This window comes from Penicillium brevicompactum (genome assembly GCF_028827555.1).
Source record: "Penicillium brevicompactum strain IBT 35665 chromosome Unknown utg000002l_segment0_segment0, whole genome shotgun sequence".
Classification (NCBI taxonomy): Eukaryota; Fungi; Ascomycota; class Eurotiomycetes; order Eurotiales; family Aspergillaceae; genus Penicillium; species Penicillium brevicompactum.
Window position 1 is genome coordinate 1,128,292 of NW_026623205.1, and position 15,835 is coordinate 1,144,126.

The window sequence follows — 15,835 nt, forward strand, 5'->3', positions numbered from 1 at the left end:
TATAAAGCTGTAGCCAATCCTATTATGGCCATCAGCTACCTGAAATCGAGACTTGCTTTTACCACAGAAGACCATCTCGTCTCCTGCTATGATATTTGTGAAATGGCACCTGCTGCTACAGGCATTTGTGTTTTCGCCGGTCTATGCACACTTGGAAATGATTTCACCCCAGCCCTACAGACCTATTGAAAAAGAACTTGATAACTCACCACTTGCTGCAGATGGTAGTGACTTCCCTTGCAAGCTATCGCCAGGTGACTTTCTCGCTCCGACAGAAGAGGCCACTTATTGGACCGGGCACGACAATACCATCAATCTTCTGGGGAGCATCACCCATGGTGGAGGGTCTTGTCAGGTGAGTCTTACCAGTGATCGTGAGCCGACGAAGAGTTCGGAATGGAAAGTCATCAAGTCCTTCGAAGGGGGATGCCCCGCAAGTGTACCCGGCAATCTTCCTGGTGGTGCCGCGTCGGACAATTCTCTCCAACTCCACTTCGCGATCCCGAAGGGTATTGCACCCGGAAAATACACTTTGGCCTGGACGTGGTTCAATCGTATCGGCAATCGTGAGATGTACATGAATTGCGCACCCATTACTGTGGCCAATGCGTCAACGTCAAATTCGTCTGACGGCATGCCCAAACAATCGCCTGCTTTTCCTCCTATGTTTATCGCCAACGTGAATGGTTGCATTACCAAGGAGAATGTGGACATCCGGTTCCCTTGGCCTGGAAGTTTTGTTGAATATAATGGCGACAGCAAAAACCGCCCGCTAGAGCACGAGCCGGTCTGCATCGGACATCCTACATTCGGTCCAATTCCAATCACCAATCCAGCGGACACCGGCACAGCAAATTCCATTACTGAAAGCTCGCACTCGACGTCTTGTTCATGTGGCTGCCAGGGTAGTAAGACTCATAAGTAGCCGAACGATGGAGCCTTGCAGCTTTGAACTATATAGACTGAAGAATTCCAATTATCTAGCTCAATCAGGATCGCCTGCAAAGCACAATATTCACATAGGTAGCTACCGTCGTCAGAATCCAAGTCTACGATATTTCAATTACATTCTTTTCGCTATTCAAAGTTACTCTCAATTTGGTCTAAGCATTCTTGTTCCTGCAAGGTGTTGTGCCAAACAATGATAGTATTTTGCTCGAATGGTAGGGTCAAGCTGAAAAAAGAAATATAGATATCCCACTCTTCATGTTACAAAAAATGCTACCCCAATAGGCGACAAATAAACGCCTATAGACTAATAACCGTTGGGCATATAAGCAATGATTGATTTGAACAACAGGTCACAAGTTAAGCGAGCGTCTGTGGACTAGGACAGGAGCTACTTCGAACCTAGGACAAGGCTTTCTTTTAAAAACGCGATTGTTAACTACCACCTGCGGTACCGTGGTTTGTCTATACACTCCCCCTTCTAGTTTCGCTTATGTATCACAAATTGTGTCCGAGAAGCAAAGGTGAAACCCAGTATTGCAAGGCTTTTCTTAATAGTCCTCCAAGCAAAGAGCCAAGCCAACACCAATGATTTCATCGTTCAGCAACGAGCATAGTAAGATTTGATACCGTGATACGCAGTCTTGTTGGCTACACTGACCAACAACTTCAACTCCCCCTCGCATGTTGCTCGGGTGAAGATGGTATTCTGTCACATTAGCTGAGAATCTGGTGACATGGAAGAATGAACTGACCTGCAAGAGTTCGTCAACGGATATACTTTCCAGCTGGCAAGGCAAGTCTTTGATCTCGGGTTCCCATTCGTAGGTAGGGTTCCTCAGCATCAATTTGGTGACAACATCAGCTAGAGCGCATAATTTCGTTGTCGCAGGATTCATTTCTGATTCATGAATCTGGCAGCTATTTTCGGCCCCGACTAGTGAATGTCAGTCTTTGTAGTTACTAATCATATAATTGGATGCCTCACTGATCTTGACATCATCGGACTGTGTAAGCAGGACTGTTTCCGGGCCCAGGGTAGCGAGTGCTCTTCCAAGCCCGCGCAGATATTTTATTCCTTCCAATACCTATTCTGAGTTAGCTGCAGCTGCATCTGCAAGATTCTTGTGTTTGACTCACCGGTTTGACAATTCCAAGCAGTTCATCGTTGGTAATTGAGCAGCTGGAGGCTAAAATGTGGCTGACTGACACTTCCGTTGGCTCCCAGACCAACGTGCAGGATGCATCCTGATGGTAACATTCGATCAGCCTCAAGAAACTTGGATGAGAGATTTGTTCCATCAGTTCTAGGAAACCTGTAGCGGGCGAGAACTGTTGTTTGAGTTCTTGGATATGCACCAACTCTTCTTTCATCGTCTTGTGTCGGGCAAAGATCAGAGACCGATCTTGCGATGATGCAGCAACAGGTTCGAAAGTATCCCATGGGTTTTGGTTCAGCTGTGGGATCTTTCGCTTTGGGCGATCCGGGAGTGATTTCTTCAAACTGAGGGCGATTGCGGCGGCAGTCATTTTCTGACTCGGCGAGGGTTGAATATCCGGAGAAGCAATTGGTTTTGAACTCGGGTGCTCCTGGAGGAAAGCAGATTGATCAACCCACACAGTCGGAGGCCGACTAGGGCTGACCTGATTGTCCTTCATCTTTGTGTGTAGTTTGGCGACTTATGGAAAAGGGCAGTGGGAATTACACTGGAATTTATATCGCCAAACCTTGATTTCTACATGCCCCTTTGGCCCTCATCACGATGGCACTTGGTCACGACATTATATTACTACGTCACTGCAACTTCAAAGTAATATCCCGCAAATTAGCAGGCTATGGTGAACTGTTGATGAATTATATCCATCACAGTCGCTTGACGTTTCAACGTTTTCGCTTGGTAGCTTGCTTTGCATCAGAAAACAGCTCTTGAATGCTATTTTCTCCGACCTCACCAGCCCTCACTCTATTGTGGTGCTCGAACAATCGCACAAATTGCTCTCAGATGAAGGATTATGCTCTTTCTCAAAGTCTCTTTAAACAAAGGCAAACCCAGTAGGATTGGCATTATTCCTGGCCATGTGTAATACAAGCTGCAAATAAGCCAAAATTGTATCATCCCAAGGGAGAGAAAAGAATTCCAAGCGCTGAACCAAACGGCGCTGATAGACTCGCGTGTATATTGAAGTATCTCACTAGGCACAACAACCATTCTATGAACTGCCCTTCATATCCTAGGAGCAATAACGATAGGGGTCTTCTAGCTTGCTAACAATCCTCCCCCTTTCACAGGCATGCTATTGGAAAAGAATAGCAGCACTGCGTGAGATACTTTTTTCACGTATAACTTTACCTGCATTCTTTACCGTTTCGCAGGCTACTATAGTATGGACATAAAGGGGTCTAATGCGAAGGCAGCGAGAGTAGTTGTAGTAAGTTTTGAAAAATGACGACACAGCCTCCTCGATTCCTAGGATTACTTGTGAGGCTCAATTCATGTAGTGCAGGGAGTGTTATGGGCTATGCCCCGTACAGTAGATTTTGCAAATTTTGACATAAATAGTACTCCTCTTCTCCGTTTGAGCCGATAGATCTCATGTCTCCAGCATCAATCCAAGCTCTCCAAGATGACATCTGAGCGTTTCCCTCGAGCACTGTGAGTTTCTATCTGATAAGACCTGATCCCAGCTAACACTTGACAGATCGATTAAAGACTTGCTGTTGCCCCCAGAAGATGCCGGAAAGCAGCAAACGACCGCTGTGCCACCGGGATCTCCAGAAGTAGCCCTTGTGACCCGGAGCGTCGATCTCGAAGAGGAGAAGCCAGCTACTTCCGCTAATGCGAAGAGGATTCCTTTCAAATGGGAAGACTCCGGTTCACGCGCCGCAGCGAATAAACGGAAGCACCAGACTCTGGCATCACAAAGGCGTCGCAATCGAGCCAAGGAGAACCTTAACTTGATGGCGGATGTCGACGCGTACTCGCGTGAGGCTGGCAAGCTGTCGTACCTGGTGATGCAGCAAAGAGCTCAATTGCTCGTCCTGAATGGATTCAAGGAGCTAGTGTTGGCCAAGCAGACAGATCGTGCCATGGAAGTTCTGGGCCGTCATCCACAGGTAGTTTCTGCTTACGTCTTCAAGGCTAGATGTCTTCTAACCACTTCCCTAGCCACCAATGTTAGCTTCTAATACATACGGATTCATCGCACAGTTTGTCAGATATTGTGGCAGCTACCTTGCTTCAATAACGTGGAGTGACCCTTGTATGGATTTTGAAGTACAATACAAGGACGGAACAGCAGGGCAGGTGCGATGGCGAATAACGACGCCATTGAAGCTGCAGGTCACGCGCGCTCTCGACGTCCAGGAGGGAATGCAAAAAGCCGACCTTGCTAGGAGTTTGTTGCCTACGGCAGAGTGGACTTTTTTCGAAAGTCTGAATATCACCAAGACAAATTCTATGCTCTTGGTTTTCGAATAGGATGAACCTACGTTGGGACGCTCCCATGGACTCTGGCGTTTCCTACAGCGTTGCACATTTTCTATAGGTTGGGAAAACAGCATAGCCATTCTGATTCAGTTGATGAAGCATGGCATCTTTTTCATCAAATATCGCAACGATCTTCACCGGTATGATCCTTTTCTACAGACTGATGAATCATAGACTTTGACAAATAAGCGCGGTTAGAAAAATCAAATAACACAAGCCCAGTCCACGAACTATCACCAAAGATGGCGCATTTCCTGACGCTTCAGCAGCTCTCGTAGGCTTAGGCTGTGTAGCAGCAGGCAAGTCGGGCACTGTCACGACCTCCACAGTGCTAGCCGTTGGCAGAGTGAATGTTGGGATGATCAAAGTCAATGGCACGAAGGCATTGTTCCAGGCTATCGTTCCCGTCGAGTTCGTGCTTTGAGTGGTCGCCATTTTGTTTCTGACCCAGATCTTGGTGGTAGGGTCGCTCTCAGAGTCGCCTGTAAAATTTCGATGTTATAACTTGTCAATCTTGCAACATAGCATTGCAATGGGCATAAATCAAGATACTTACTTAGCTTGTGTATGTGAAGTTAGCTAAAAGATAATGTAGCGTCCGATGAATTTAATTCGGCCTCCCAATGGTACACGTACGGCTCTCCGAACTAGACCTTATCTTAGCTATTAATGATATGGGTGGAAATGAGATTCCCGTGGAACTTTTACCTTACCTGGCTATTATCGTCTATTATCGTGAAGGTAATCCCTCTTCAGGTAGTCGTTGTGGAATTGAGGAGCCAAAGGTATTCCAAGAGAATAATAGTGAGGACTCGAGCGGGGCATGAACTCACATTTATGTGGTCGTTTTAGCTCAGTTATGTCTTGAACTCTGAATAAAATGAGAGGAAACCGCTAGAACTACCGTTGTCCCTTGCACATGGACATCAACAGTAGGCTATATCGTTCCGTTGAACATGATTCCTCGAACTAGACATTGTTTGCAGACTTCCGATATACATTCAAGGTGTCGAACATATTATACCCTTATGTACTATGCTGTGCATTATCTCTCTAAGCTGGTCACCTTACCATCTTCACCATCTTCACCATCTTCACCATCTTCACCATCTTCACCATCTTCACCATCTTCACCATCATCACCATCGTCACCATCTTCACCATCTTCACCATCTTCACCATCTTCACCATCTTCACCATCTTTACTTCGCTCTCTCATGTTGCCATGTCCTCTTACGGGCTGTTAGTTCCTTAGTGCTTGTTATCGTACTATTTGCTCGTTGTGTCTCAAAACCCCTTACCTTGGGGAATTGAGTCGGGCACTCGTCTAGTAGAATCCCGCCAAATTCTCTGATACGATTAACAGATTCATATCACCCGTCAAAACTTATTACATCCAGTTGGCCAAGATTCTAATTCTTTTCTCACATTTTGATACATAACGGACACTTAAAGTTCGTCACCGAGTGGCAGTGTGGATATACTGCAAATAGAACAACAAGAATGAAATGACTCGGGACCTTCTGGAGACGATATACGCCAGATCACTTCATTTGTGGAATCTGTTTTGGATCTGAACACCACATAAAAAAACCCAAGAAAACAAATTTGTTTCAATTTGAAATAAAAGAAAGCTATCTATCGGTCTATTTATCGATCCATGAATCAATTTATCGAACTGGTAAATCAAAACGCCCAATTCAACGTCAGCAATCTAGAGGAAATCAAGGCATCAATGGGCGGCGACGGCTACTCCTGGTCGTCCGCCAATTGGAGTATTGACCGAGCCTTGGGGTTGCATATTCTGGGCGATTGTGTCCCGGTACAAGTCATACATGGCTTTCGCCACCGTAAGGCGAGTTTCTCTCTGGATATCGTCTAGATCATGCCATCCCTCGTCTTTCTCCCTTTCTGCAATGAATTCCGCTTCTGTACGTATGGCTCTTTGGCCAATTGCGAGGTTGGACTTGTTCTGCACGGCGTTGGTGTTCGAGTTCAAAGCAGCGCCGGAGGAAACTGGATTCTGAGCTGCCTCATCTCCATCAAGGTTGATTGGGTTGGTTGACGACCCCTGTCTTGGACGCAATTGTGCAGTGGAAGGGGGAATTTCATATTGGCCCGCAGATACGAATTGAGTTGCAGGTGAACTGAGACGTTGTGTATGCTCTCGCTCAAGTGATTGCCTTGCTGCTGACCCTAATGGGCAAGGGGTGGGAGACCGATCCTCAGAGCCTCTTCCAGTGTCACTCTGGAGCACGCGCTGATAGCGTTCTTCTTGTTTGTCCCAGACCTCTTTGATCTTTGCATCTGCAGCGCGCTTGCCATTGCAGAAGCGAATGAAATCGGATCTGGGAATCCAAGAACAAAAATTTTGCGTTTTGTCGGTATCTTCTGACCTCAGGTCCTTCCATTTTATCTTCAACCAAGTACAGGGATCAGACTTGTATTTTTTATTTGGATTCTTTCTTTCTTCCGAGGCAATTCCGTAGATCCCGACAACATTGTTCTTGGAATACCGCCAGTTTTTGCTTCCTGGACTAACTTTGATCTGGGAGATCCGCAGAGACGATTCAGAAATGCTATTCATGAATGCATTGGTATATCCATGTCGGTATTTGAATTTGTATCTGGCTCCATGGCGAGGCCCGTACTGGAGAATGACAAAGCTTGATCCTCGCAGGGTTCCCCATCCATCTACGAGCGCGTCGCTTTCTTCCTCATCATTGGAAGGATCAAGGGTGGCTAAAAGCTCTGGCTCTTCGGGCTCGGTGGTACCTCGGGCACTGGGAGACAAATCATCGTGATTCTGTGGATGACCGGCTGCAGGAGGGCGTTCATGACCACTCGAGTGTGACCCAGCCCCGGTCTGGTCTACCGAGCCAGCATCAAGCATCGGGGTGTCGTCTCTCTCGATAGAATTCATGACTGAGCTGTTCAATGGCGGCGAAGAGTTGGCTTGGCCAATCGGGTCACTGTCGCTAAGCTGACCACCATCGTGTGCGTCTGACGAGTTGTGTGTTGGGTGGCGCCCTTGCGAAATAGACGCTTGCGCAGCTGCACTATCGATCTTTTGCGAAGAGATCAAATTATCGTTTGCTAGTTGCTCCATTTCAGGGAGGTGAGATTTATTGGCCTTGGGGGTAGAGTTTTTAGTAACTCCACCATTATTTGGTGCCATATTGAATGGCCAACCGCGATGTTCTCTGCGAACAGCAAAAAATTCAAGCGGTCGATAGCGGGTATTTATGCATTTCGAGACATCAAGCGATGCCTTAGTTAAAACGCGTGACCGGATTATTTGACACTGAATTTTAAGGAAATGCGTACACCTCAAGTTTATATGATTTTGCTCAACTTTCAATCAGAGCAACTGAGCATCAACTTGGCTACACTCTAGCTCCTTGAAATTTGCCTCGGAATAAAGAGACAAGGGAATACGTGGGAATATGAACTCCATAAGTTGCTGGCGAGTTCTGGAGCCTTGGCTTTGAGTATGATCACTTTTTTTGTCCGGAAATTTCTTGTTGGTCTTTACTTTGAGAGACATTTTTTCTCTCCAGCCAAATAACGAGTAAGGCCAGCTATTTCATGAGGAAGGATAAGCGACCAACTTGTAAGCACTAGAGCAGCATCAATCCTCATAGAGATTTAATTGCGGCGACTTTCGCTAGGCTTTTTACTAATGCGTGCAGATGCGTTGACCTCCAGAATCATTCATTGGGTCAGTGTCAATTTGAGAAAGTTTATGGAGACAAAAAGTCAGTCCCAAGCTGCAAATGTGTCTTGTATGCAATACAGCTGCTACGTGGGATCAAAATCATACCTAAGGATTTGTTTCTTTTCTAGAATTTCCTGTGCAAGGATGGCGTTGAGAGTGGCCTTCCGACGATCCTCGGTCCATTGGGTATTCAAAGTTACTATATTTATGAAGCATCCTTTGACACTTAATAACTAATCTTGCTAGCATTTGGGCTCTGGTTAGTACAATTTACATGACAGAGGTGCGTGACCAAAATTGTATAGGGACCAGAACAGTAATATCGAAATCTACAACTTAACAAAAAGCACGGATCGGCATCTCGGCATGAAAACCAGCACAGATCCAACACCATTGTCAAATGATCAGTGGTGCATGTGACCACGCCCTTTCACAGTCTGAGACTTTCACATCACTTTGAGATCGCAGCTCGAAAACGCCTGATATACTCATCTTCTTTTATAATCTCCTCCAACTTGTAGAATTTGTAGATCGCCAGAAGTGCTGAACAGATAGAAAGTGTCGCTCCAGTTACAGCAGTTGTGACAATTGCCATTACCGACCAGTCTCCACCTTGAGACGTGCACACGTTGATGACAGTGGTCAGCAGCCCGGCGGCAGCATTCAAGCATAGAGGCCTAGTTCGGTTTTAGTCTTGAGCCCGCGCTCTCCAAATCTGTCTCACGGCGTTGCTCACTTACACAAAGAGTTTATTGACCAGCCATAGGTAGTTTCCCCTGAGCTTTGGGAAGTGCATCAGCCACATGAGAGCTCCAATGCCACTCACAAGAAGAAGGCACGCAATCCCGAGTAATGGAGGGTTGTGGATGGTATGCAGCACGGTACGACCGGCTTTGTTGACTTGCAAAGCCTTTTCGACCTGGTTTGAAGTTTGCAGTGAAGTGAACGTGCCGGGGATGACGAGATAACCGGCCAGCAGTGCCCAATTAGCCATACCGACCGTGATATTGAAGCTGATGTCCATTTCTGCCTCTTCCCTGAGCATTCTGACATAAGTGGTCTCAATCGGGTCGTCGATCTGGCTGGCTCTAGACAGCGCAGGCGTCACATTTTCAGCTGGGCGGAACGGAACAAGCGCAGACTTCATTGCATGAAGGGCAATCCTTTCTGATCCCATTTTACCTGTCATACTTAGATGGTTGCCCACAGAGGTAATAGCCGAGGAATGTTAGGGACTATCACGAAAAGGCCACAAAGCAAGAAAGGGCTTTAGAATGCATTATATAGTCAGTAGTGCAAGATTGCTACCATTCTAATATAGAGGAAGCCGCAGCTTTGTCTCGCGGTGAGTCTGACAGAAAGTGACATTTGTTGCAAACTTGATTCAAACGACCGCAACTTGCAGATACACACGAAGAAGAAACCTGGCGCCCAAACGTTTTCGCTTGAGATCAAATTCTGAGACGAGAAAATACCACGCCTGTTCCAAGTTGAGGGCCCAGCGACACTTTGAAGCGCCTCTTGTCAATTTCAGACCAGTCCCCGAATATAAAGCCTCCAGCAGACCTCTTTCTTTTTAGATCTCCCACTCCATCTAATGGCTGCTTGGCTTGATCTCGTCAGCGAGAATGAAGTATGGAACTTGGTGGATACCAACCGCTTGGGAGAACTTGTGCAGGAATTACCCTATCCAAAATATCAATATCCATCTCTGCTGTATTTTACCGGTAATTCAAACCGCATGAAAGCTTTGCGGGCTCTGTTCCCATACAACAACATCACACGCAAAGGCCCCGCAGGCTTGATTCGTCTTCATCTCAGCACTAAGACCGCTCATACACAGAGCCCTATTCTGTTTGCTGAAAGCAGTTTATGCCTGGAGTACAGCTTGGGCGACTCGAAATGGCTCAAGCACTCAACGACAAAGCATCGAAGCTTCTCTATAACGGGCGCAGAAGGGCTGTTGCCCCCTGCAAGGCTACAACAAGAAGTGAAGAGGCAAATCGTTTTACCATGGACCCAGATCCTGTGTTTGTTCCTCGATTCCGCCGCTGACATTCAGGCCGCAAGAAACTTACTCCAACAACCACGTCGACAGCTGACTATTGGCGACGAGGGTATTCCGGCTCCCACGCAGATAGTCATTGTCTTGACCGACGGCAAGCATACAACAAAAGCCTTCACACAAGAATACGCACAGCTCCAAAAGATGATCAAGACCGGGACAGTCACGATTCTCGATCTCAGTCCACGTAGCGGGCTTTCAGACAGCGTCGCTTTTGCGCCACTGCAAAGCTTGATCCTCGAGCAACTATCAGCTTGTCGGCGGTTCTCAGCAGTTCACCTCTGTGCTTTCTGGAACACTCATGTACAAAGCCACCAAAGGCTCCTCGATGCACCGACATTTGATCTATTGGAAAGGGCCCGAGGGGACTATACGAGAAATGACACGATGGGCGATTGTCTTCGAGAGGTCAGCCAGCATAGAAAATCCGTTAGCTGCTCAAGGGAGGACTTTGATGACCTTGTAGCTACGGCTTTCTTGATGGATGCCTACCCCCCTGGAATGCATGGTAAGTTTGATTTCTTTTCACTCGCACTTTCATGTCTCGACTTAAAAGCTGAATTGCCCAGGTTTCTCGCCCATCTTGGTTTTCGCCGCATTTTATGCGAAATTATGTCTCAGTATCTGGGACGCAAAGTTCCAGGGCCATATTGCTGGCGTTTCATTCCGCTTCGTGCAAAGTTTCGAGCAGTTGAGCTCTGTGAGAACTTCAGCAGCCATTCGAAAGGAGACGTTGCATCGCTTGTATCGCCGGTGGGGTGGTCTTCGTTCCACCACTACTTGCTTGGTCTGTCTGTGTCGGCCCCCGGAGCATATGCTCCCCTGCAAACATGCAATATGTGACACCTGCGTCGTGATCTTCGGAAATCCAAGTTCGCTTGGGGAGTATCACTTCGAGGTCGCTCAATGCCCTATCTGCGACGAGAGGTCCAACGTCACTGTCCGCCAACTACCTCCAACTAAGCATCCGGTGATTCTCAGTTTAGATGGCGGTGGAGTGCGCGGTCTGATTCAACTAGGCCTTCTACAGGCTTTAGAAAGGCGCATTGGTGTTCCGATCGCATCTCTACCAGATCTGTGCACTGGAACTAGTGTAGGTACGTACGACCACTGGCCGAGTGATTATGGTTGATAGACTAACAAAACTGGCGATTCAGGCGCATTATCCACTATTAACATCATTCTCAATCAATCTTCAGTCACGCAATGTTTCAATGCATTCCCCGACCTTGCGCGAAATATTTTTCGTCCTTCCTCAAATAGCCCAGTTCCTCGCTGTATTCGGTGGCTTGCCTCGGCGTTCAACTTGATCACAGATGGTCTTTATGATTCCGATGGGCTGTCACAAATTTTCAAAGCAGCCGTTGGCCCATCTCGCCGCATGTTCGATGTTGCCACGGCTAGCCCTGCGGGTTGCCGGGTCGCTATTGTGGCAAGTCGTACCTCCGATGGCAAAGCCTGCGTATTGGCCAACTACCGAAGAAAAAGCCCGCGTTGCGCAAATACCGCCTATCAATTTTTGGCGCCACATCATGACCGGGAGGATCCTTTTCTATGGGAAGCGTAAGTCGACCGTCCGAGTGCACCCAATGTGAATAGTAGTAGCCGATTTTGCTAACGATTAGCTTTTGACAGAGCTATATGCAGTGTTGCAGCACCCTTGTGAGTTCAGACACCATGAGACATAATATCGCGCTGACACTCTCTAGTTACTTCCAGACCAAAACTTTGCCAGGCCTTGGTCTCTTGCAAGATGGTGGGGTCCGGGCGAACAATCCGCTAGCCATTGCTTTGCGAGAGTCGGGCATCATCTGGCCCATGGCGAAAAGGCACGACCTTCTCCTATCTGTCGGAACAGGATTCTCCACGTCTAGTCCCAGCGATTCAACTGGTTTTCTTGATCGCATTCGGGAGGGTGCTCTTCCCCGACTGTTTCGGGCCATGATGTCTTCTCCCTCTATGGATGGAAAGCAAGGGTTTTTGGAAGCTCTCAATTATCTTCCCCATTCGTCGACACCCGATATTTTCCGGCTGGACCAGGCCATCGATGGTACACTGCCAGCATTAGACGATACGTGCTCGCTGGAAAAAATGTCGCATATGGACTTTGCAGTGCCAGCTGAGCTTGTGAGGAGCATTCTTGCGTCGGCCATGTTTTTCTTTGAGTTAGATGAGTCTCCCGTCCAGGGCAATGCTTCCTTTTATTGTCGGGGATCTGTTCTTTGTTCACGACCGAACCCTACCGAGATCCTGCAGCGAGTTCTGGTCGAGTTCCCCGGCGCCAGGTTTCGGTCTGGTCAGGACCACGATTTGGGAAGCATAGATCCAGTCGACATTTGCCAACTGTGTGGATATTTCAGAAAGCGCGTTGCTTTTCGGGTCACCAGCCTTGAGGAAAGAGTCTCAATTGAGATTTCCAATGACACCTTTCGTGAAAAGATTGGCGGCTTCCCCAAATCGACGTTAGAATTTCTCGATGAGCAGAAGGCTTACGCTCAGTTTGGACGTGCAGATCATCAAACCCTAGATTGGCCGCCACGGAGATCTTGTTACTGCTATCGTGGGTCAAAGCGACTAGTCCACTTCTTGGAGCCTAGTGTTGGGCAGAAAAGACGGCGGCTGTGAGCTGTGTGGATTTGTCATTCGGTGTTCTAGGAAGATAAAAGTTAACATTAGAAGCAATATTCAATTTAGGCTAGACGGGAAATCCAGGAAACTCTGGCATCCAATAAGACGGGGCCCGTGCCCAGTCTCGTCTGCCGCTTTCCCCGCCCCTTTCTGCCTTTCTGGTTTACCCTGGCAATAAAACCAGTTGGGAACAATCAAAACAAATCAATATTATGCTTAGGCTGTCTGAGTCTAAACTCCAACATGCCGTGTCGGTACTTCTGCGCTATGCACACACGTGATGGCCGCCCTTGTTTGTAAAAATCTAGATATTGCGAGTAGGGCGTTGCAAAAGAAATCGTCATGAAGGTCACTCGGTGGCAAAGAACCATGCGCCGTCTCCAATATACCACCTATTAGAATGGCGGTGCAATTGGCGCCTAGAAACATCGTTGGGATTATCAACAGGCTGGCGTGGTGCTCTGCCGGTGCTGGTCTACGACTAAGAATTCGAGGTCCGCCAACGGTGGTGAGAATGTGAGGAAAGCCGTTGAGAAAGTACCCAAGAGCACCAATCGACTGCGTTCGCCCATAAAACAGACCTTTCGTTCTTAAAAAGCCTGCGAATCTCGAGCCCAACCTCGGTTTCAGTGACCTGAGACGTCAGTCTGCGATCAATATCCGATGAACCCTTTTCAAAAACAAATTCGCGGTCGCACCTCAAGCATCTACAGTCGATCCACCGACACGGCCAAAGATGCTATCCCTATGACTACCATATCAACTACCCTACAAATCAAGCCATCTCTTCCTGAGATGAATCTACTGGACCACCAAATCTCTATGGCTCGTGGGTCTACTATGGCCTTGGAAACCACACGGCCGCGGCTGAGAAAGTCCAAAACACAACCCCAAATGTCGATTTTGGAGTTAAAGGCCGAACGAATGCAACAACATAGTCAGCAGGGGCTTGAGAACAATTTTTATTCCAAGTGTTTTGAGAGCTTCCACCAACTCGTCAGCGCCACAATGGACGCAACCCAAAGTCTTGCTCTGCAGTATCATTTCAACCCCGCAAAAAGCCCTTCTGGTGACCCGCGCCTGATTCGAGCTATTGTTTTATTAAGAGTGGCTCTTGATAAATCCCGAGCTGAGGAAACCAGTGCAGAGCAGGAGTGGAAGCAGCAGTGGAGGGTCTCTTCTGTTCGGCAGTCTTCACTTCGATGGCTTTGACACTTTGGGAGCTTTGTGTCTTTGACCTGTCAAGACCATTGAGGATAACCGATTGAGCTGGATTTAAAACAAAGGCCGTGGGGTGACTTGAATACTAGACGAGGTTTGATCTGTGGCTTGAGGTTTTTTTGCAACAATTGAATAGCATATCAGAATCCGTGCTATGTATTTTTCATATTAGCCACAGCAGAGGGGCCGTGCATTTCACCATGCGCTTCGCGTTGTAGGGATAAATCGACGAGCTTTAGGAGCTTTTGAACTCCGCGCGTAAGAACTGTTTCACTTTGGAGACAAAATCGTCTTCAATGCTCTGAAGCACTCTCTTGACCGCTTCCGGAAGCAAGATGATCCGCCGATCCAGATGCTGGGGGCGGCATTCACATAAAGAAATCTTTAGGAGAGCTTTTTGCTTTAGCTGGGCTGTCAGCTGGTCGAACTCTGACAGCGCTGTCTTCACGAACTCTTGGATGCGACAAAGACTTTTGGTCTCTTTGAAGCCAGCGATGCATTTCGAAAATTCAATGGCCCCGCGAAGCATCTTAAGGAGATTTTTCCGATCGTGTGGAATGCGGTGCACAGCTGCGTGGCGAATGCTGGTAATCACGCGATGCCATCCTGTCAACGCGGTCAGAGTCAACTGAAAACATTCGTCCTTGACTTTGTTTTGATGGGCTTTCAAGAATCGAAAGAACTTGTGTAACTCTAAAGCTTCTGGGCACGTCCATCCGGCCGCGAGAGAGTCCGACAGAAGCCATTGCCGAAGGAAGCGGAAGGCATGATTTTCGAGTTGACGTTGTATGACCTGCAGGATATGGTGTTGAGCGCGAAACGAAAAGTAGTCAACCGAAAATCCGGGCGATGAGCTTATAATTTCCATCACTCCTATCCAATATGGTTAGCTAATACATATCCACTGCAGTTGTCAATACCTAGGTGTCCGACATACCCTCATTTAGCAAATCATTCTGGGCCATAGAGGTGATTGGAGCTGTGAATTTCAGCTCTTTGGTGTTGTCAAACAAAGTTGGAAGTCAGTGAAACGACATCGAGCCAGCGAGCTGACAAGATTTCCTACATATACACCGTTGTATGCATGTGAGGAATTTGTCGAATGAGCCAGTCGTAAAATTGAGGTGACTGTGTCAGTAGGTCGCATATCCTCATGTTTTTGGTGATAGCATCATATTGCTGCGGGCTCATCAATTTAAATTGTGACTTCACAGCGGTCGGTAGCTCTCTCATACCGGTAATACCATTTTATTTGTTTCTTTGGATTACCAAGGAGGGGCTGGATATATAACGGCGGAGTTTTCCTCTTCTTTGCTTTGCGGTGCTTCCGACTTTTCTGCGCAAAAAAGATGATTGCGCTGGGAATCTTTATTCTGAGCGTCCTGCTGGTCACGATTCCAGTGGTAGGGCCCTTGCTTCGTCCGAGTTCGAGACATGCTAAAACTCCACTAGGCTTCCAGGCCCTTAAAGGCAATCATGTTCACATCAGAGCCGGAAGTAAGGGATGCTGTTCATACAGCACGGTATCGCGAGGACTTGCGCTGATAGTTCTTTTGCAACGCAGACACCTGTCCCACTACGCGCTCACAGCGTGAGACGAAACAACGATCTGTCTAGTGACCCCATCAGTGAGTGTTTTAACCCTTTGAGAAACGGTCTGTCTGCTTATGCCATGTTCCAGTTGTTCTCGATTCAAGCGCACAACACGGTCGACTCCACCGGCATCGCCGGAGGCACGTTACTGGTAGATAGCGTCGGAGACGGATG

The 15,835-nt window shown here is 47.5% G+C and overlaps 3 protein-coding genes across 3 annotated transcripts; 1 reads left to right on the plus strand and 2 right to left on the minus strand.

Annotated features, from left to right (window-relative positions):
• Window positions 1-6,168: 6,168 nt before the first annotated feature.
• Window positions 6,169-7,614, minus strand: N7506_003215 (uncharacterized protein; the record flags this gene model as incomplete). Its single annotated transcript, XM_056952510.1, has 1 exon — window positions 6,169-7,614. One exon carries the CDS (start codon window positions 7,612-7,614, stop codon window positions 6,169-6,171), a length of 1,446 nt encoding a protein of 481 aa, XP_056814202.1.
• Window positions 7,615-8,605: 991 nt separating this feature from the next.
• Window positions 8,606-9,301, minus strand: N7506_003216 (uncharacterized protein; the record flags this gene model as incomplete). The annotated part of the gene is made up of 2 exons (XM_056952511.1): window positions 8,606-8,831; window positions 8,895-9,301. 2 exons carry the CDS (start codon window positions 9,299-9,301, stop codon window positions 8,606-8,608), a joined length of 633 nt encoding a protein of 210 aa, XP_056814203.1.
• Window positions 9,302-9,751: 450 nt separating this feature from the next.
• N7506_003217 (uncharacterized protein) lies at window positions 9,752-12,844 on the plus strand (the record flags this gene model as incomplete). The annotated part of the gene is made up of 5 exons (XM_056952512.1): window positions 9,752-10,727; window positions 10,789-11,316; window positions 11,377-11,782; window positions 11,855-11,881; window positions 11,929-12,844. 5 exons carry the CDS (start codon window positions 9,752-9,754, stop codon window positions 12,842-12,844), a joined length of 2,853 nt encoding a protein of 950 aa, XP_056814204.1.
• Between the last annotated feature and the right edge of the window lie 2,991 nt (window positions 12,845-15,835).